Raw genomic sequence first — 22,839 nt, 5'->3', positions numbered from 1 at the left:
TGCTACTCAGAAGTGCCAGTAAGACACATCTGACATGCTTAATGCAACTTATCCAAATAACCTGAGTACCTCCTTTAATGCAAGATTAGTGTCTGAGGAAAGCAGATTCTTGTGCTCTGGAAACACAAATCCACATTGTACAATCACCCAGAATAAACAAAATGTGGGCAGTTTCAATATATGTTTTTTCAGTCTCATCTTTAACCAAGAGAATCTGCTCTCACAGAGGCTGAACGGTAACTTGAGACTCCACAGTGACACGGTATTTCTTTTTGCCTAAGCCAAGATTTCCTAGACACAAGTAGTTTGTGCAACTGTGTGTAAATGTGACTGCTGTCCATTAACCAGCCAGGGACTGCTGAGTCTACTGATTCTATACCTCAAATTTCTCTTAGATTGTGCACTAACCTCACCAGTCTCATGTTTTCACATGCTTTATTTACTGTGAGTCCTATCTGTAATCAGCTGTTGACATTATTTACTTTTTTCCTGTATTAGTACAAATAGTTTTGTATTCTAAATATAGTAGTTTATCATTTAATGTATTAAAGGCTGCTTAAGACACAACTAAATTCCTCCACCTCTTGGACCTTTTTTGAAAAATTTACTGGATGCCCAATATATATAATATTCAATAGCATGTGAGAATAATTTTTATGCAACTCTGATAGTTAGAAAGATAGATAACTCAATTATTAGATCATCTATCAAAATATTCAGATGTATAAGAGGCTACTAAAAAGATTGATGACTGAGAAAGTCCACTGATTCTCTAGCCATCATATTCACACATTTGGCTAGACAACATTTTTCGCTGCCTTCACAAGCAAGCTTCATTACCCATCACTCCACTGAAAAGAGTTTATTATGAGGCTGCCATCTTGGCAAGACTATTATTTAGATGATAAATGTTGGGGGAAAAAGTGTGTCTAGATTTTTTTTTTTAAGATGAGCTTTTTGACAGATAAAACAAACAGCATCTACATTTCTAATTAACTTAAATTTGGCATATACAAATACAGGTCAGTAAAGCTATGATACGCTACTAGATTATCTTCTGTCTGAATCTTGCCCTTAATTTGTAAAATGTAAATTAACTAATTAGAAGAAAAGCAGCATTATTTGTGACAAAATGCTACTTCTACTTCTTTGCTTTGTGACATTCATGATCAACTGCAGTCCTTCATTCTAACTTCTAATAGATGGATAATTATGCTTATACTAATTTATTAGGCTTTTAGTGTTTTAAACCAAATGAAAACTTGAGATTTCTGAATGCAAGGAAGCACAACACACTGCAACATGCAGCTAAATTACATACTTGCTAGCTTCACTTCATTTGCAATATTATGCTGTTTACATGTATATGTCACATGAACATAGGTATGAAGGTACCACTTTCAATATTCAAGTACCTGACTCAAAGGAACATCTCTATTAGTATTCTTAAAACTTCCCTGAAATCTGTGTATCCTTTCTGTGCATGATGCACAGTAATAATAATACACTTATGCTTTGCTCATTAGTACTAAGAGTTAAATTTCACTTTATACTCCTACTACCCTTCTCAATTGTGATTTGAAATGGATTAGACTAGCAAATATAGAATTACATGAAGGAAGGGGGAGTTGATCATTCTTGAGTTTCAGCCCAGCAACTTGACCTTGTTAAATAAAAAATATATGATATCATAGTTTACAGGAAGGTATTCTTTTTGCTTTGGTTTGGTTTTAACTATTACTAGGTAGATAAAGACTCAACACTAAGAAATACATTGAAAATGTCAGATGTAAATGTCAATTAAAAATTACAAGGAATTCTGAAAGGTAAGGTCTGTGGGGGGTTGACATTCTTTGACATAGTGGAGTGTCTGCAACCAGGCCTTTGGCAAGCATAGCAGGATCTATGCTGTCAGCTCTTATCGTACATAAACTTAGATGCTTGTCTAATCTGAATGAGAAATACCAGGAAAACTGGAGCTGAAACCTTGCAGTAATGTGGATGGAAGCTAAAAATGCTCTATCTGCACACAAGTCTCCTGTGACATGATAATATTTAAGACAGTATAGAAAAATATAAAGAAAAAATAATTTAAACAATGCTATGTAGTGTTTAATTTACTACTTTTTTAGTTGAGAATGTAACAATCTAGTAGTGAAAGAGGCTTAAATAATATAATTAAATTATAATGAAAATCCCAATTTCATGTCCATATTAAATACAATATCCAAGGAGAACAATGCATGAAAATATATACTTAATTAATATCAATCATTCAAATGTAAATGCTAATATGCATACAGTATGGTCTGTTCTTTCTTTGCTTTGACAAAAATTAGTTTTGATACAAAATAAAACAACCTACAATGCTCAGCCAAACAATTAACATTATAGCAATGGTAGGCATGAGCCATGGTCTCAATGGAAAATGTCTTCATGCTCTGTTATTCAATCATGTTGTTAAAGAGGGGATGACTGGTAAAATCTAAAAACATTTCTTTTGAGCTAAAGTAAAAAAAAAAAAAATTTTCATAAAGAACATGTTGATTTTTATACTGTACATGTGTCATTAAATAAAGACAACAATACTTCATGCCAAATGCTGTTGGAAATAAGCTAAATATATCTAGAACATTTGTGAAGTGCAGAGGTATACCTACGTGTGTGTGTGTGTGTGTGTGTGTACACATATATCTGTCTCGCAGGACAACACAGAATTTTATCATCTTCACAAAGTAAACTACTGAATCAGTAAGCTAGCAGGAAATGGCACTCTTCACTACTTTTCATTCTCTTCTTGCCTATAAACATACGTATCTTACTGAGTGCTACTAAGGTTAGCAAGTTGGCACAGCAAATTTTTAAAAAGTGAATTATTTTTGAAGAAACTTATCTCTATGAGTCCTAAGTGGCAAAAATAATCATAAACTCTCTCTTCTCTCTACATCCATTTTTGTTTAAGATTAATTTACTAATTCAAGTAGAGCCAGAAGGAAGAGAAAAAGGAGCAGAGCAAAATCCAGCATGTGTGAAAATCTACAAGCATTAGATAGCTAAGTCCCTCAGTGTTGCAGTAAGGTCAAAACCTTTCAGCATTGTACCAGTGTGTCAAAATATGTCAACAAACCATCATACTGCAAGAAGAAGAATGACCTTTCAGTTCTTTATGTTTGGGCTGCCAATGAAGCTTTGGATACTGGGTATGCATGAACAGTTTTCCTAGCCACTTGACAAATGCAACTCCCAAGGTTTCCTCCAAGTCAAGTTGTTATACCACTGGCTTTCAACTCACCAATACAACTTTTTAAACAATTTGCAATTGGTGAATATTGATCTTGTTATAGAACAGATATCCTTAAACCCACAGCATAACTCCCTCTTCCGCTACCACCTACAATCAGACAACAAATATTACTTAAACAGTCTTCACAGTAACATGTCAAACCATTTTAAACAGGTGAACAGAAAAAAATGTGTATCATTCTGATGTTCTGATTCAGCCTTTGCTCACATGATTCTTCACCCTTATAGTCAACTGCAAATGAATTTAAACAGAACACTCTTCTTAAAAAACCCTAAGAACACATTGGCTATGTTTGTGACTGAAATACAATCTTTTGCATTGTTTCTGTTTGCATTTATCTGAAATAAATACCTTTTTTAATCTACAGGACTCTATGATAATTTTACTATGACTGTTAGTTATAAACTGAAGTCTCAAGATCAGACATAATGTATTAATTAATGACACATTTAATCATGAATTTAGGCTTCCAAAAAGTGTGGTTACTATTTTAAAATTACTTATGGGAAACTTGCTTTTATTTATTCTTTCAAAAAAGCAGAAGCACAGGACTAACAACATTTAGAATACAAGCAAATGGGGGAAGGAATTTAGTACAGGGATGACTTACCATTCTTATTCAAAGAGAAGATGAAATACTTCTCCTTCACTATGTGAAATTGCCTTTAGTTTAATATCAGTGTCAAATATGACATTTTCCTACGGTCTTCCTCACATATAGTAAAGTTTCTTTAGCTAATAACAGCATCAAGCTTTCTCCTGGGACTCCCTAGAAATTACATTCCAGAATGTACATATGCCTTAGCCAGGCTTGCAGAAGACAGAAAATGTAAATTGCTGTATTTGAGTTTATACCTTCTCACAGCAAGTCACTGACAGTGCACCCACTAATTATTACTTGAACTGTGTGTTGCTGATCTCTATATGCCTCTTAGAAAACAGCAGTCATGCTTATCAGCTCTGACTACCAGACTTTTACAGCCAGGACTCCAATTTTTAATTTAACTTAGAAAAACATTATAAAATTAGACACTACAGAAAAAAAAAGAAACAGCAGCATTCGTTTAAATGCTAAAATAATTTACAACATTTTCTCAGACCCTGTTTAAAGCGCAATCTGTGTTACTTCCTGTTCATGCTCTCCAAATTACCTTTGGTCCCACAGACTACTCAACAGTTTTTATCCTCATGGTTACAAGAAATACACCAGTGTAGGCCAGTGAACAATGAAATGTGTGGTATCTACTACATGTGCACAAAGCAATTATGTTTTGCACATGCAGTTGTCTTGTTTACCCAGTGGCAGTGAAAGCTATAGCCTGCTCAGTGGATGCCACCACTTTGAAGGAACAAACATATTGAGGGAAGGGATTCTGTAAGTACATGAATCATTTTATACTAAGTTTGTTCAGTATATAAAATAGCTTTTTTCTAAAACATCACTCTGCAAAATCAGTCTGGGAATATATAAGACTACACTTGCCTTTTCCTGTTTCTTTATTATTGTAAAATCTCAATATCTACACAGCATCTTAAATTACAACTGTGCAAACCCACTGACAAGGTACACTTTGTACATTTTTAATGTGAAGCTTAATTTGAAGATGAGGTTGCAGTGCAGCACTGCAACTGAAAATTGCTTAACAATACCATTGATGTATGAGCCATAAAAAACCTTGCTAAGCTGTCCCTGCAGAACTCGGAGTAATAAAAAGGTGTTCTTTTGCACTGAGGTGAACAGACATGGTTGACTGCATCTAGGGAGCTGTTCTGTTAAATGAGAAAGTGCCATTTCTTTCCTGTCAGTACAGACCAATTTAAGACACTCACAGATTTAGTTAGCACAGAGTACAGGATTTAATGAAATACACACATAACAGCAAACAAGCCATAGCTATGTTCAAAGCTTTCAGTCAGATTGGGTGCAGAATTAATCTTACAACTATGACAGATGTAGGGAAAAAACCTAGAAACTTTTCCAGGCTCACTCCTACTTTTCAAAGAAACAATAAAAAAGCTGAATAGAAAAGGTCTAAAACCTCCCACTTTCATTCCTTTCAAAGTATCTAGACATGTATTTCTATCCACATCTAACAGGTGATGTTACAGGTTTCCGCTCTAATTTCATTTCAGCTTTAAGTTAAACCACCAGATCAGGTTTACAAGCCCCTAAACTATCAGCTGAGTGCCATGATATCTCTATTGTGAACTGATGCTTCTTCTCCAACTGATCCCTCCTTCAAGAGGAAAGGAGACACACAGGTGCAGTGAATTGACTGGGAAGCTGGTTCTCACTCGTGAGATCCTTGCACAGGCTGATTAAATCATACAAAATTGATTCACAGTTTGTGCAGCTACACCTGTGTCCTTTTGTATAGTTTCAGAGAGCAATGAAAGTTAACTGTCTAGCCTACATGCAACCTAATCTGTTAACATGTGTTCATTAACCCAACTGTCATACAAGCAGTATCAAAATTAAAACTAACAGGATTTGTTCTTTAAAAAAATCCCATAAAAATCTGCTTAATTTCCATAGTTAACCTATCACTAAATTCTGGATTCAGGGAGTAACAAGTCTCACTAAGGAGATTCCTAGTTTCCTTTATATGAATGTAAAGTCAGTATATTTAAGAATCAACAATTTTTGTAGTTGTTTTCAATATGAACAGCTATAACAAAAGGTTTGGCAAAATCTCAGAATTACTTCCAAAACAGTCTTATTGATCCACGTGTCAATTCAGTCTAGCTTTTGCTACATTAAAGGTACTTGACTAACAGCTCAGTGTGAGATGTTATTCCATTTTTGAAGTTGCAATATTAATCAGTATATGATAGAATGAATTTAGCTATGTCTTAGTTTCCTGATAAAAGCATAAGAGAAGTTTCTTTTGGAAACGTCAGATTCAAATGGTACACACTATTCTGAAATGTTTTACACTTTTTATAGCTCAAACCAAAACGTGGATAATCATTTTGTTCAACACAGAAACTACAACTTCAACTTTGCAATGGCAATTTTACTGCAAACAACAAATGGATCAGTGCCTTCATCCTACTTGTCTACTCAACTTTCACCCCATCTCAACTTAGTATCTTTATGCTCATGTTATCTGTTTGAAATTCTCTTCCTGGAGCTGCTTTTCTCTGATGCCATCACAGATCCCTTCAAACGCATCCTTTCTCCTCAGAAAATATTCCAGCCAGTACATCTACTGGCCTCCTCCCAGCCTGAGCTGCTCCATCTCCTCTTATTTACACTGATGTGCAAGTTCAGCATCATTTGCATCAGCATCTTTCCTACCATTCTCACTATTTGCCTAAATATTTTATATACTCAAATTTCTTTCTAAGTCTTTTATTCTGGTTATATGTTTCACAAATTCTTTTCTACACCTTTCCTGTAGTATAGTATCTTCATGCAACAACTGACAGTCTCCTGAGGTTCCCATTACCTCGATTCAAGTTTTCCAAGTGACTGCTTTCTGGGATTGTCAAATGAGAGCAGGACCTTCTCACATCAATCAAGAATGTTGCTGCAGAACACAATTCCAAACTCTGATGACGTTATTCTCATGATTTGGTTTCCCCTTCTCTGCTGCCTCCTATAGAATTTGCTTTTAAGGTATTTCCCAAGCTAAGGCTAGCTATTTTCACCTTGGCATTTCTCATATGCAGTTGAAATACTAATGGTCACCAGTCTAGCCTCTGATGTTGGCACACGCTCTCTATTTTTTGCATGTTCACAGGTCTGTGCCATCTTCTCCACTATCCCTCAGATTTCATTGATGCTCTCTTGTGAACACTGACCCAACGTCTAAATTTATGCTTTTAAAAATCCTTTATTAAAATTTTCATTTACCTCACTCACTACCTTGCTTAGGGTTCCACCACATACAAAAACAGAACTGAAGATGAAGCATCTTGTTTTAAGATTTTTTTTTTTTGAAGAAAAATCCTCCAGTCAGGAGGCTTCTAGTACCATGGAAGGATATATAAATATATACAATAATGACCATTATAAGAATAAAGCAGAACTATTTTAACCATCTTTAAAAGAAAAGATCTTTATACCAATACCATCAATATGTTAAAAAATTCTGTCCAGCATAACTTATTTCCCTCCTTATGTTCCTGCAAATACTTAATACATTTTTTAGCTTGCAGATAATTGTTATTACTGCTTAAAATGTAGATACAATACACCCCCCCTTTATTAAAAAAAAGCAACAGTGAAACAGTATTGTCCTAGATACAATGACAATGAGCAATAAAGTTCTCTACACACAAAGCCCACTTTGTTAGACTGTGAAGATTTTATAACAAATTTGGCACCTTGCAGGTATTACAAAATGTTACAGCAAAATGTTCCTTCAAAGTCAGGTACTAAGAAAACTAACACAGAACTTCTGTACCAAAGTAACTTATTCTGTCATCTAGCATCATTGTAAAATCACCATATATATCTGCTGCATGTTAAAAATTATGATGTGAATTTTTCACAAATATTTCAGCATTCCAATTTGACATACTAGTTAATGACATTCAAAATGCCAGATTAGTAACATGTATTTCGTTCACTTGGCTTAATACAAAAGTCACTAGTGTTTTTTCCAGTAACTTCTTTTAAAAATGCAGTCCTATTTATCTATAAGGAAAAATAACAGATATGTACCTGTTCCAGTAGCTCCAAAACTGGTCCTGCAAGTAGGCTTGGTGGCTACTTTCATCACCAAATGAGGCTTTGCTTTCAATCCAGTGAATTATGTGTCCTTCAACAGCTAGGGTGACAGCAGAAAATAAACTGAACTCTGAAAATCACACTCAACAGCCTGTAAGAATGTGTTTACAAATATCCTATTCACCCCCCAATCTACCACATAATTCATGCTTGTAACAGAGTTACATATTTGTAAAAATATCTTTCAAATATACACATAGGACTTTTTTTAAAAAAGTGCCAGAAAATATTTTGATGGATAATTATATCCATTTCAGTTTAATTACAACCTGTTCTAGATATTTGCATTTATTCTAAACAAACAGAATGTAAAGAAGAAGAGACTAGACTAAGGTGCAATTGCAACCTACTTTCACCCTTACTTTGCGGGAAAGGGGTTGTCAGGAAAGGAATTGAAAACTTCTGGTGAACAAGAAGAACAGTTAGCTAAACTGCTAAAGACAGAAACTTCTTACCAATCCCGAGTGGAAGGCGTGAGAACGGCACGGAAGTTTATCATAGATCTGTATCTGCTTCCTTACTTTTGCAAAATCAGTAAAGCTTCACCAGAAATAAGTTAGGAATAAGAAGGCTTATGTGACAAAATGTGATTTGGAATTTCTGTTTCTTTCAATGCTGTGGGATTTGCTTTGGTTCATATCTTTCCTTATTTCTTGCAGGAGTGAATTTCTAATATTAATAAAATTATCTTTTTTTTTGGTAAAAGGAAAGTCCTCTCTGAAGTTGACAACCTAATTTTGCAGAGAAATCACTCTAAAAGGTCACTCTTTCTCCAAAAAGGTAATGTGAGGTATCATTATTGAGGTCTTTAAAAATGTTTTCTTTATTCTGAGTTGCCTATAATATCCACAGCCATGCTGCCTTAGCCTCAGTTTGACCTGGGATGAGGTACTCAAAGAGCATGCAGACCCAGAAGCACAATACAGAAAGATTAGAAGAGGCTATGGCAGCACGATTGATCACAGGCTGTAAAATTACTTGGGAAATCTGGGTAAATAACTCATGAAGTCACCACACAAAGCTCTATATGCTACCACTACCCTGCTATCAATAACCGAGTTAACTTGTGTAGACCTTTACTACTCCATCCTTCCTCCACCCCCAATAGCTCCCCAATACCTTTAGACCCCAGGAGATGTAACAGCTGAGGCATAAACTGTGTAGTCAGTTGAGAAGCAATTTTTAAGAAACATCTGCTATATTTGCCATATTTTCCTAGCTATGTATTGAGTCATGAAGAAGAGAATGCAAGGACTGCCATACATTAGTTCAGATCAGACAACAGGTAGAAAATGATTTCCTGTCAATCTCAAGTGATTGAAATAATTTTTAAAAAGTAATGCACTAACATTATTTGGGTTTTTAGAGACAAATCCATGCAAACAAATTAAGGCTATTTTTAACCTTCTTTCTAATAGGGTAGTATTACAAACCCAAGAATTCTTTTGGGTGTTTCCCAGTTTCCCTTCTCAAGCATTAAAAAAATTAGCTCCATCTAGTTGCTTTTCTAGTTTCCATTTAATCAGGCTCCTGAATAGCTGGGATATAATCTTCTATGTTTCTAATGTGAAAGTGACTATCTTAATACCAACTACGTATTGTGTATATCGTAGTCCACACTATTGGGGAATCTTACCAATGTATGTAACTATCTGAATGTTAAGAAGAGGGAGCCAGGCCCTTTTCAGTGGTGCCCAGTGACAGGACCAGAGGCAATGGGCACAAACTGAAACACAGAAGGGTCCATCTGAACATCAGGAAAACACTTTTTTACTGTGAGGGTGACTGAGCACTGGCACAGGGTGCCCAGAGAGGTTGTGGAGTCACCATCCTTGGAGATATACAAAAGCCACCTGGACATGGTCCTGGGCAACCAGCTCCAGGTGAACCTGCTTGAGCAGATGACCACCAAAGGTCCCTCCAGGCCTCAGCCATTCTGTGATTCTGTAATTTCACAATCTTCCCTGCTAATTTTAGACTTGATAAAAAGTCCCTCATCCCCTCAATTCCTCGGTAGCTTCCTGAGACCATCCACAAAGAAGTATTGAAGTGAGGAGCAGAAATTAATTGAAAACTCTCCAAGTGTGGTTTGACAGGAGTGAATTGCAGATCATCAGGACGCCAAATCTCACTGTTTCAATTACGGAGTGCATCAGTTACAAGGGTATTTTTTATTTTGTACATATAACCTCTTATTAACATCACTACAATTTTTCTTTTTTGGAAACATGATTAGGAATACAAACATAACTGAGCCAAGGAAAGTCTTTAAAAACTTTTCAGAAGACTGTCATATACATAGTTGTTTATCTATCAGATAACACATTATTGTGCTGAAAGATGGTATCTCAAGCACTTGCTGAGTAGTGAGACATTTTATAGTACACACTCAATTCCTTATACCCATGTACAAATCAGTTATCTCAGCAAGAATTCCAACTCTTGTGAACATGAAGAACAAAAAACTAGTCAGGTATATGACTTTCACACAGTGCTTTCAGCCTTCTTATTTTCTCTGATAGACACAAAAGTACACATCTGCATAGACAGATGCTACGTTCTATGGAGGCAAATCAGAAGCCTTTTGGCATGAAAGTCAATTTACAAAAGGTGATTAATAATCCTTTACATTCGGACAACATGGATGTTTTTTCTTCCATGGCCCAGCCACTAGGTCATCTGATTACTTTCTTACATGGCCTCAAGACCAGAAAATGTAGATGAACTTTGACATGACCTTTATACCTACTTTTATTCCTTCTTGCTTCTTGCTATGCAGGCTTTTAAAAACAATCGTGAACCACAGAGTTGTATTTAGATGCAAAGGGATGGCAAAAGAATAACTGCACAATGACAAACCTTTACACAATGACCTATAGGTGTAATGATAATACTCTTAAGACTGCTTTGAACTGATTGGGTCTAGAAATTTAAGACAATTATAGGTATTTCAGACTTCAGTTCATAAAGACAATGGACAGAGCAGATTAGAGGGAGCAGGGATTTGGGGGTTCTTACTGTTGCTTGTTTTTCTTTTTTTCTTTTTGTGATAATGAGAGAAAAATATGCAGAGACCAAAGAGGAAACACTGGGTAATACTACTTACGATCAAACCCCTCTGAGCAAAACTAGAAGTTCTTAAAATTATTGGTAACTACTGAAAAAAGAGACTAATTTGTAGTATCCTATAATATACTTCACTTAAGTAGCCATAATATTTTAGCATGAACACTTCCACACAAAATAAAATAATAAAAATTCTTTTAAAAGACTTACCTACTGGCACTTCTAAAATAAAGTCTGGTGTTTTGTCATAACCCTTTGCACGAAGCTGATCTTCAGCTATACACAGAGAATAAGAACTATTGTTTATAAAACTATTCTATTAAGTAGACAGCAGCATAATTAATTTTATTTTAAATAAGAGTGCAAGAATTACTAATGCAGTCATACATATCTTTCTTATGCATGCAATGCTGTGTCAGATTAAATGAACCTTTGTAGAAAACCTGAAGCATGGATATAAAAACGCTTCTTTGTCATCCCTGCATTTTTATGTCTTCATTATAAACATCATTAATTCAAGCTGTCATACAGTATTTTATAACCCCCAAATATTCAAAATAAAGAGGTATATTTGCTGATTGAAAGAAGAATCTCTCCACATTAGGTAGCGTTAAGATTAATCCTACCAACACCACAAATGTAGATATACTATAGCTGCCTTCTTGGTTTTATTTTAATGTTAGCATAAAGTTGTTAAAAAAAGAATAAGAAAATCCTTCTCTTCCAGAAATTTATTAAAGCAGAGAGAAGCTACAATTTTAGTTTCTTTTGCATCCTCCATTCTATACAATTTATCCAATTTCAGAACATACAAAGATTTAGAAATTCTCCTAACATTTACCTACACAACTCTATTGCTTACAAATATTAGAGCTGAATATTTCAAGAAACAATGAGTGAGCAGGATAAAACCGCAAAAGATGCTCCCTTTAAGAAAAAAAAAAGAAGAAAGCCCAAGCAAGCCCTTAATATTTTCTAAACTATTGTCCTTGATTTCCGATACCATTACGCTGGTATTTCTGAAACACCATTTCTCCATTAGAATTTGGAGTGACCTGGTCATTCAATTCCAGGCATGGCTTTCTGTCTTCACCCAAGCTCAACTAATGGCACTACCTAGTAACAAGTAAGGCTGTGTAGCGCCTTAACACCTACTGGGCTGTTGACATTGTCATGCATCCCATTCGCCTTTCTACATCACCTTTGATTAAAATTAATGGTCCATTCTCACTGTTGGGTAGCTTATTTCCAATCCATTTATCAGGTTAGGACAGTAGTTTCATGGCCAATGTTCAGAACTCAGTTTTTGAGTACTTTGTGCATATCCTGAAAGGTCAGCAGTTTGAGTCCAAGTAACATTTTAATGACAAGAAAAACATATACTCTTAAAAATTAAAATATTTTAAAAGAGCCTAAAGAAAACTTCCCCCCTCTTTCTCATTGAAGAATTAAGTCTGAAGTATTTTTTTTATATAGTGAACCCATACTGAAAGCGGGACAGGAGTAATTTTGGAAAGCTCTACATTCACTTAAGTGTAGACTGCAATAGCTGTTTATTCTTTTTGATAGCTGTAGTATTTCTTTTGAAATCTGAAAGTATTTCTTCACTGTAAGCACACTATATTGTAAATACAAGTCTTTGCAATGCAACATTTCATTGTATCAGCCGGTCAGCTAGTAAACTTTTCTAGGATTTGGAGACAGACTTGGTTGTTGGCTATTTTTTCATACTTAGATTGTCAGGTATATGTATAAAAGATGTTAAGATTAACAAGGTTCTAATTTAACAGAACCTATGAATAGAGTTTTATGCCATAACATAAAAGATGAATTAATGTTCTATGTAATCTCCTAATCTTGATAAAAATGAAAAAAAAAATTAAAAAAAAATTCCAGTTTTATCCAACTCTTAACTGTAATCTGCTCTTAATTGTTTAAAAGACTCTAGAAAGGACAACAGGATGCCCCAGCTGAAATTTTTGTTATTTAGGAACACACAAATAGCAATAGAAAGTTCAGTCTTTTCTTTTACATCTAACAAATTCATAAATATCACAAAATCAGGGAAATGTACCTTAAAAAACCTCACTGAAAACAAGGATGGATGTAAACAAATTTCCTGATAGGTCAACTTGGCAGGTCTCTGAACTGGAGTTTGCATCAGCATTACTTTTAATATTCTTCGGCAGATTCTTTTTCAAGGATGCCCGATTATTTTTAAAACCATTTGATACTAACACATGGCTTGCCAAAGAACATGGTTTTTGTTTTAAATCTGTTTCTGAATGTTTTCACTTGGTTTCTCCTAACATTTTGTATTGTGATAAACATTGGAAAATATGTTAAAACCACATCTATTACTGATGTGAGTTGTCTATCATGCGCAGGAACATAATTATAGATTACTATTTCTTCAAGTGTTTTGAAGCTTTACAACTTTGAGAAAAAAAAAAAAAGAATTACAGAAACACCTCACAATCACCATAAATTTTTTTTTTAAACCAAATCCCACCAAAAGAAAAGAAGTTCTAGGTTTTCAGCCCAGGTATGTTTCAGACTGGTCCAGAAGCTACAGAGGTAGCATTCTGCACCTTAAAAGATCTTTTAGCTCCTGCATGGATTAAGGGAATAATTTAACAACTGCTTGAAAGCCAGCACACTGCAGCTTTGACAGTTAAATTTATGCATCCTCAGATTTGAAAATTACATTGAAATAGCCCTAGTAAGTAGTTTGTCTACAGATTCCCCGTTAATTTAGATTTCCAACAAAACTGCAGCTTCATCTTTACAATAACTTCACACTCAATCATAGCCATTTAACACATCATTGTTCTTATACTAGCCTCTGGATATAACAAAGAACCCAAATATTCTTCTGTTGGTGCATGAATGAGCAGCAACTGCAAATTTAAGATTACAGCAGAAAACACCGTTCAGATTTCATGATTTATATCTTCGCTACTAGTGAGGGACATCATGGTGGGAACCAAAGAAGGATAAGATTCCAGACAAAGGTCAGTACCTCCCCATATAGCTAAAAGCTTTCCTAATACATTCATGGCAAAGATATAAAAAAATAAAGGTCCTTTATAGAACCTAGAAATTCCTGGCATTTCAGTATGGCAAATGAAGCTGTTAGTCTGTTTTGAGAGAATGCTTCCATTGATCACTTTAATCTCAGGCAAAGTGACAAAGACTTAAGACCTGTGTTTTTGCTGAAGAGAGGACATGGTATATGATGTGCTTCTCATAAACAGTGGATTAATAAAATGCAAACATCATTATTTTGTATAGATTTCCAATCAATTTCTGGGTGAATGTGAAGGTGTTACATCTGTTCTGTAGGCTTTGAAAGCTAACTGCTCTAGAAACAGACAAATTACGTCCTGGACCTGAAAAGCTGTTTCATGCTCCAAGACTATACTGGGGCAATTTATATTCACTGTGTCCTTTGACTGTGCTTTCCTCTCCTGTAATAGACTCTCTGTTGCCCAGGTGAACATAGCTGATACAAAAACCTTCCTATTCTTAAACAATAGTACACTGGAATAGTACGCTAATATGGAAACTGCAAGAATTCTGTTTCTTTAACACACGTTAAGAAGTAATGGAATTGCAAGTACAGCAATCCAAGTCATAAGCTATCTTCAAAACTGGAGTGCAGTCTTACTCATACAGCCTAACAAAGCCTGCATTTGTTGACCTACAGGAAATAAAGTCATCTCTTCTGTTTTCCTAAGGTTTTCTTCAAGCAGTTTTGGAAGTAACTTTTCAGAAAGGAAAGATTTTGTTGTGAGGGGTTCAGCAGAGTTCACCTTACAGATACTTAGGAAAAGCTTTTTTTTTTTTTTAAAAAAAATCACACCTAGAACCTCAGAGACACATGCAATGCACAGAAAAAATAAATACACTTAATGGATCTTAAGTTATGACTAAGCAATACTTCAGTATACATAAAATGTAAACAACAGATTAAGCTCTCTCCTTTATATCTTTATATTCTAAGAGTTAACTAATTCTAGACATTTTGATTTGACAGCACAAATTTCTTAGAGCTTATTTCTAAAGACAAAACTGATGCTTATCCAAGGTCATGAAACATTAAAATTTAAATCTGATTTGTGTACTACACAAGCTTGCACAAGCCAAATAAAATGAAAATCGTTGGGTTGAAGATCCATTAGTGAGTCATCTAGTCCATTCCCTTGTATCGTGACAGGATTGACTTCATTACCAGCTTTGATGGATGAGTGTCAAGTCTAGCCTTGAATTTTTCATTGAAGGTGATTCCATAACCTTCCCTGGCAGTTTGTTTTATACTTATTGTTCCTAGACTGTTTAGTATTTTAACTCAACGTAATCTCTGCAATTACAGCTTAAGCCTATTACCTGTATCTCTGTTCTTACGGCCAAGTAGGAAAAACTACCTTATCACATTTTCATAGTGTCATTTGCAAGTTTGTATGCAATAGTTATTCCTGTCTTTTTTTTTTATTTTTCTCTAAAGTAAGAGTACACTAACTCTGTTCCTTAATCATATAGATAAATCTTTTACAAAACCTTAATACTCTTTCTGATTTCTTTTATTTGTTTAAGGTTTCCAAAATCTTAACCTGAATCTAGCTTTAGGAAAGATCTTGGTTTCTGGTAAAACCAGCAAAATTCCTCGATCACACAAATTTAGTACAACACTCAACCATTAACAAGAGACAGCATTTCACTTTGCTATTGTCTCATCACACAAGGAATCCAAGATTTAAGAAGTCATTGTTAAGTTTATTATCACAATAAGAGAAATGATGCTTTAATTAATCCTTAAAATAACTTTAAATATATGGATTGTGAAGAGTACTTGCATTGGTTGGGAGGCAGGGGGCTAAAATTCAGCAGAAAATGCACAGAAAGCTAAATGAGTGAATCCTCTAGCAGTTCTTTAATACATAAAACATTCTGAAGCTAATATTTCTTATGCTTCCTCCTAAGTCTCATAAGGCCTAGATTATGGCTAATATCTCATGACACCAAAAGTAATACTGCAGCAGATATTAAAGCATTTTTTTCAGCTACTTATTCTATAAAATATTAATTGCAAGCCTGTGCATGTGCTGTATATATAGGGTATTAGGTAACTGAGTTCCTGCTCAGTTCTAAATCAATAAAAGATAACATGTACGGCATCAATCATTTTTTACTCTTCCTTTACTACCTAATACAAAGAGCATTGAGGCTTATTTTTTTCTTAAGTAAACAGTCACCGGAATCTTTGAAGTTAAGGCTTCACTGGCTAGCCTCTACTACAGATTCTTACCTATGAAAGAGAGATTTTTTTCCAAAAGCATTTCTCGCAGCAAGACCTCATGCTCATGCCCAATAGCGCTGACAGCTTTAGGTTAAGAAATGGACGATTACTTTGGAAAAGAACCAACTTCAGAAAAACATCGTAGGTAAAGTAATTCATGATAAAATTTACTGGCCTTCATCTGCATTTCAGAAGTGATCAGTGATTTGAACTCTAAGTTTTGAAGTTTTTAACAGGGATTTTCAGAGGTATTTAGGACTTTGTGAAAATCAGACTACGGTATCATCAGCATACATTTTACAAAATTAAGACCCATGAGATCATATTTATACAGTATAAATAAGGGTAATATTTCTGTTTTTGCTTTATTACCCCCCCAAACTTAAAAGAAAGTGTGAGCTTAAAACATGTCATTAAATACCTTTTAAGTTGCTCTTTACTGACTAGTGTATTAATTTTCTAATTCAGCAAAGAATGAAATAAACTGTTTTTTTCTTTATATTCTGAAATTGATAGGCACTAAATCCATCTGAAACATCTTACTGTAACAAAACATCCTTTTAATTGATTTTTCAGAAACATGAACTAATGTCAGGGAAGGATGAAATAGTATTTGATAGTGAAGTCCTTTTCACTTCCACTGATGGCCTGTTGATCCAGTGTGCTATTCTTAGCAAAATGTAAAAAAGTCACCACATCAAATATTTTTAGTGTACCCTCCTGGAGGTCAAAGTTCTATTCTGGAAGCTTTTAAGAAGAATCTTACGGAATATCATGATAAAGTATCTTACATTAAAAACAGTTAAGTTTCTAATTCTGTTTAGAATAACTTCTGAAAACTCAAACTACAGATCACCTTACCATTAGAATTAATTACTTAATTAATATCAACACTTTATGCTGAACAGCAAAAAACCTAATTGTATGGAATCATTTAATATATATACAGTTTTTATCAATTGAAACTATATATCATGTTAAACTCTACTAGCAGTTACAGAACAAAAGGGGCAAATGAAGAACAGCAAAAATGTAAGAAAAATACTGCAAACAGAATTTATAATGCACCATAAGCAGAAACACTTAGACTTAGTCTATAATAATACCTGTTATTGATGTATGACAATGACCATGGGGCAAAACTTGTAAATAACCTCACAAGCCATTTTCTACTCATGCAATCTAGCAGCCTAGTTTCCCGTAAGCATCTGAACTATTACTGAAAAATAGCCTCTTGGCATTTACAAAGAGGTTGACTTCATACTTTAGTCCATGCATATACAATTAGATAGTTATATTTAAAATCAATATGCAATCCTTCAGAAGACATTATGCTTTTAAAACCTTAACTTTAAATTGATTTTTAACTATTTTATGCACCTCAAAATTAACATCTAATTCAGCAACATACTTGCAGATAATGCACTCGCACAGCTTACTATTAAACTTTTCTGTACCAAAATGGAATTGAAAACCTCCTCATTATTCTCATTGATGTCACTGCGTATTCAACAACTTCCCTTGAACCAGAATCTGAAGAGGATAGAAAAGACCTTTTTAGAATGCAGGCAAGTTATTCTTAAAAACTGTTCATAATTCTACATATGTGTTATTATTACTTTTAAACATGACACTTTAGAAGACTATAGCCAGATTGTTCATCAACAAAATATTAATCTTAACATTCGGGATATGGAAATTGGCAATCAACAACCTTTTAAAAAGTGTAACTTATTAGATTAATCCACTTTCAGAGAGCTGTATTTAATGTTGAAGGTAGTCTCAATGAATACTTAAAATTATGATTAAAGCCACAAAATACAAATACAATTAGAACTCTATCCTGCTGCTGTTAAAATTAATGGGAGCAGGGCTGAGTCTATAGTAGACACCAGGCAACTATTTCTAGTGGAAAGAACATATTTTTTAAGGGGTGACCACCACATGTACCACAACTACAAGAAGTGGTGTTTTTCATGCATAACTAAACATCACTGTAGCTTTCCTGTCCTGCAACTGTACAACCAAACTGCATGCAGAGATTTATGCAAGGATTCTGTAGAGCTTGGGAGGGAATTGCCTTGCTAGCCTGCTCAGTGATAGCAGGCCACGATTTTGAAATTGTTCCTTTGATAGCAGACTGCAACAGAAGAGCTACTTATTCAGGACTTTACTGAAACAGATTTGGGGTCGCAGCAATCACTCCTAACAAATTATAATCTTAGTCTGAAATACTCAGTACTATGTGGAGTTCCCCCAGTACTCTCACTGGATATGGAGGATCTCTAATTAACCATTTCAACACTACAAAAAAAAACCCCTTAAAATTCAAGCTACATAGGGTTTTTTCTACAGCTAGCCTCCCTTCCTTTAAGAAGAAAAGAAAGTAAAAGAACTGCACTGGAATGTCAGATACGAGTTTAAAAATACTAATTGGTCAATCACACCTGAATCACACTTGAAAACATACCAGTTAAAACTCATATTCATAACAAAGCAATGCCATAATGTTGAACACTATCTATGCAACTTATTAATTTAATCACAGAATAGTTGAGATTGGAAGGTATCTCCAGAGATCATCTAGTCCAACTCCACCGCTCAAAGCATGGTCAACTAGTCTTAATAGAAAACCAGACATGCATTTCAACTAATCAAAACCAAAGAGGTTCAATCAGGCATAAGAATGTGTAGCCACCAAACTGACAACTTCCCGTGGTCCATCTGATTTTTGTTAAACAGTGTAAGAGAAAGCTCTGCAGTGACCCTCTAGCTGACTGAATGTAAAACAGAGGAGTATGAAACGTGTTTTGTGAAGCAGAACTTTATGTCAGGTTAAAGCTAGACACATCTCTTCCACACAGTCTAAGCTCGTCAATTGTGCACCTAAAATTTTATGGGAAAGGATACTGTTTGATGCAGTCCACCAGTGGTCCATAACAACAGTCATTCACAGTACACTGCAGACAAATAAGAGAAGTAGTATAGTGATGGGCAACTACAAAACCATTATAGTTAAACAGTATCTTAAAAACAGTAATTACTTTTCTTCAAAAAGGCTATCAGATGCTGTTCAGATTTAATCACAGAAAACAAAAACTGCATGCTTTTATTCACTATAAAAGCAAGCTATTAAAAAGTGAAATGCTCCCCTCACAAATATTGCATTGCCATTTATGGTGCACCCTGACCTCACTGGTAGTTTACGATGACAGTAATTAAATGAGGTTTAAAATCTTTTACTCTGCTAGGCAGATAACAGCATTGCCACGGGAAAAAAAAAAAAAAAAAAAAAAAAAGACAACTGTGATTAATACCTGATAGACTTGATTTGCTAGAACTCCATTGGGAATCTGAGAAGGGTCCCGTAGCATACTATTTATAAGAGTTTTGGAGGCTAGAGAAATAAAGAATAAAAACATACAAAAAACCTGTTAGGTCAGTTATCCGCTTGGCAGGAAGAAAGACACACTTTTACAAGGAGAACATTGATGACGTTGATAATTTTGAAAATTATCCAACAAGCAATTACAAACTTACATATTTGTATCTACTTACCCATTCTGACACGATTAAAAGTCTTGAAACACCAAAGGATTTTATTAGCACAGGGTGAAAGCAGGCCCTTTTTTACTTATTCAGTTTCACTGGACAATTTGTATTTCAGAAGCGTCATACAGCTCCCAAGGAAACTGCTTAGTATAAAGAAAATGTAACTCAAAATAGCCTCCATATCTTATGAGAACTTAAGGAAGAAGATAGGTAAAAATTCAAAACAGCCTTTCACAACGTTTGGTCTCAACAATCTTATGCACTTTATAGACTTGATGATTCCAGTTTAATAGTTTTCAAATTTATTTAATTACTTATTCAGCGTCGACACATTTATCTGACTGTATTTAAAAGCTGGCAAACAGCTTCCTATGCTATTTTCAAATGTATAAATCTGAGACACAATAGAAATCAGAAGTGAATTTAGGACAATTTATCAGTCTTTTATTCACTGATATTGATACTACAATGAAAAAAATAACAGAAATCAGGAGATGCCTTTAGTTTATTTTCAAATACAGTCCTTGCAAGCACTGGCATTGTTTTCTCTCCAGATGCTTAATCTGGGTAGTTGCATATACCAGTTAATTACTAATAGTAGTGGAAAGACTTTATTCTAGAAAAATGCTTTCTAAAAACATCAAACATTTCATTCTACAATTTCTTAGAGAAAAAACAACACTGCTGCACAAGCACAAGCTGCCTCCTTCCTGGGAACAACTGCTGACAGAGTTCAGCTAGTGGTATATTTACACCACTGAATCCTTAAGCGTACACCAGGCCCGAGACTAGCAAGGTTCCCTGTTTGCCAAAGATTTCCTCTGTGACTTCAGGCAAATTCCTTTAACTTGTGTGTGCTTCAGTTGTGTAAACAAAGTGAAAAACTACTTTTTTCCTGTTCTTCATCTGTTTTGCCCCAACTCAGGGCCAAAGCTTTGTCACTCTCTTCAGTGATTGAATCGAAAGCCTCAGATGACACTATGAAAAGGTTTCCTGGAATCTGTGATATGAAGGGATTTGCCATATAAGCAGCAGTGCTACTACTATTAATGAATGTGTCTAAACGCTCTGCTGAAAGTAAAGGAGACTGTCATTTTAATCTTCTCCCCAAATGTTGTCTCATAAAAATATTTTGTTTAGAAAACCATACCCTAACGCAAAGGAATATAAAACCCCAAATGAGTTTAAAGGCTTTGCAAGAGCTACAAAGAATGGCATCATCACAGGGAGGAGCAAATGTCTGTGCAAATGTTTTTAAAGAGAATGATACACTAAGCCAAAACATTTCCAGCCACATCATGCCATCTCATATGAAATAAGCATTACTTTTATAAGTGAATAGTAATAATAAATAGGCATTTTATTTTAGCTTTTGTACAGTGTTAAAAATGTGTTTTGTACACAAAATAAAAACTTCAAAAATGTGAACTAGAAGGTGGTGTATATATTTACTTCATTAACACTAAAAATTAAAATAATAATTTTTTAGTAGGCAGGAATAATACACAAGTAACAGTCTGCCAATAGAGAGGTTGATAGAATGGTAGGCTAATGAAGAGTGTAACTGAGGAAGATTGAGTAGAATTCACTGTCTTGAAGGGCTACTGACTTAAGTATCACGACTTCATTATGAAAAAATTAAGCTATGTTATGACTGATCAAAACCCAGCAAAACCCCATAGATTCACGTTAGGGAAATGTTTAACTGGACACTACTTTGAGTAATGAGCTACAGGTGCAAAACAAATTTCCTCTGAGACTGTCAACTTCAGTTTCTCACTTGAGGTTACCAGACATTCTATTCTTTACCTGTATCAGAACAATCATGAATTGACATACTGAATTTTATATTATGCTGATGTCACATTGGTTCTACAAGGTTTTAAATTAAGCCTTTAAAACAAAAGGCATCAAACAAAAGCAACTACTATATTAGCTTTCAATATATTATCTTTCTTTCTTATATAAACATTATTGGCTTATGTAATGTCCTGCAAAATTAAAAACCCCTGCATGTTGTTAATTTTGTATTACCTATGCAGCTAAGAGAGGGTATCTTCAACTCTAATTCTTTTTTCAGAAAGCCAGTTACTGCGGTGGCAGCATACCAGCAGGCCGATTGTGTAAATACTGAATGGCATAGAAGTGCTAAGGTTTTTATGTCAACAATAACGTCAGTCAGAAAATGAAGTTTATTGAAACACTATTCTTGCATAGATCTCATCCTTACTTAATCAAAAGTAAGATGACACTGGTGAATATTTGAACAAAAGCAGGTCATCTGTTCTTACTCAAGCTGCTATACTACTTCTAGTTGTGGTCAAACTGAAGAATTGGTTGAATATAATAAAGAAAGGCGGGACGTAACACACATTTCTTTTAAAAATTCATTTGTATTGCAATTATGCAAACATTAAAGTAATAATTTAATTACATTTTTGCAGACTGTAGCAGAAATAACCACAGCGCACCTAAGAAAATGAAATGCTTGAGAAGAAAACTTCTGTAAATGTAATAGTGTTCAAAGGAGATAAAGAACACCTCATATTTACATTTTAACACAGCTGCAGTACAGCATTAAGGTTACTGTGATGGCCTTGTGAACTTACATCTTGCTGTTCTTGTGTTATAAGGGGAAAAAGGGCTGATGTGAGAACAAAGTACTGTCAGCAATCTACCCTTTAAACTGCTTAGACCTGGAAGGCACGCTCATTGCTTTATTTCTTTGCTCATTTTTCTCCAAGATTGGTACATCTGAACTACCTTTCTACAGATCTATACAGCACCACTGCTCAGCAAGAAAAAGAGAGTTATATTTTCCCCTTGAGTTAGGACGCCTCATGACAAATGATAATGGATAATCAATAAACTGGGAAATAT

General features: G+C 34.7%; 1 protein-coding gene across 3 annotated transcripts in view; it reads right to left on the bottom strand.

Annotated features, from left to right (window-relative positions):
• Positions 1–22,839, bottom strand: part of CDIN1 (CDAN1 interacting nuclease 1) — a 134,844-nt gene that overhangs the window by 58,047 nt on the left and 53,958 nt on the right. For 2 of the 3 annotated variants that reach the window (XM_075030371.1, XM_075030373.1), the window contains 5 exons: positions 19,725–19,804; positions 19,318–19,367; positions 16,417–16,484; positions 11,319–11,384; positions 7,977–8,082 (listed from right to left, as the gene is read on the bottom strand). In XM_075030371.1, the coding sequence (XP_074886472.1) occupies positions 7,977–8,082; positions 11,319–11,384; positions 16,417–16,484; positions 19,318–19,367; positions 19,725–19,804 (370 nt within the window). The remainder of the gene's footprint in view (positions 1–7,976; positions 8,083–11,318; positions 11,385–16,416; positions 16,485–19,317; positions 19,368–19,724; positions 19,805–22,839) is intronic. The other variant, XM_075030372.1, reaches the window with a different exon arrangement.

Source organism: Buteo buteo, chromosome 6 (genome assembly GCF_964188355.1).
Source record: "Buteo buteo chromosome 6, bButBut1.hap1.1, whole genome shotgun sequence".
NCBI classification, from domain to species: domain Eukaryota; kingdom Metazoa; phylum Chordata; class Aves; order Accipitriformes; family Accipitridae; genus Buteo; species Buteo buteo.
The sequence above is the reverse complement of the archived record's forward strand: the minus strand, read 5'-3'. Positions and strand labels throughout refer to the sequence as shown.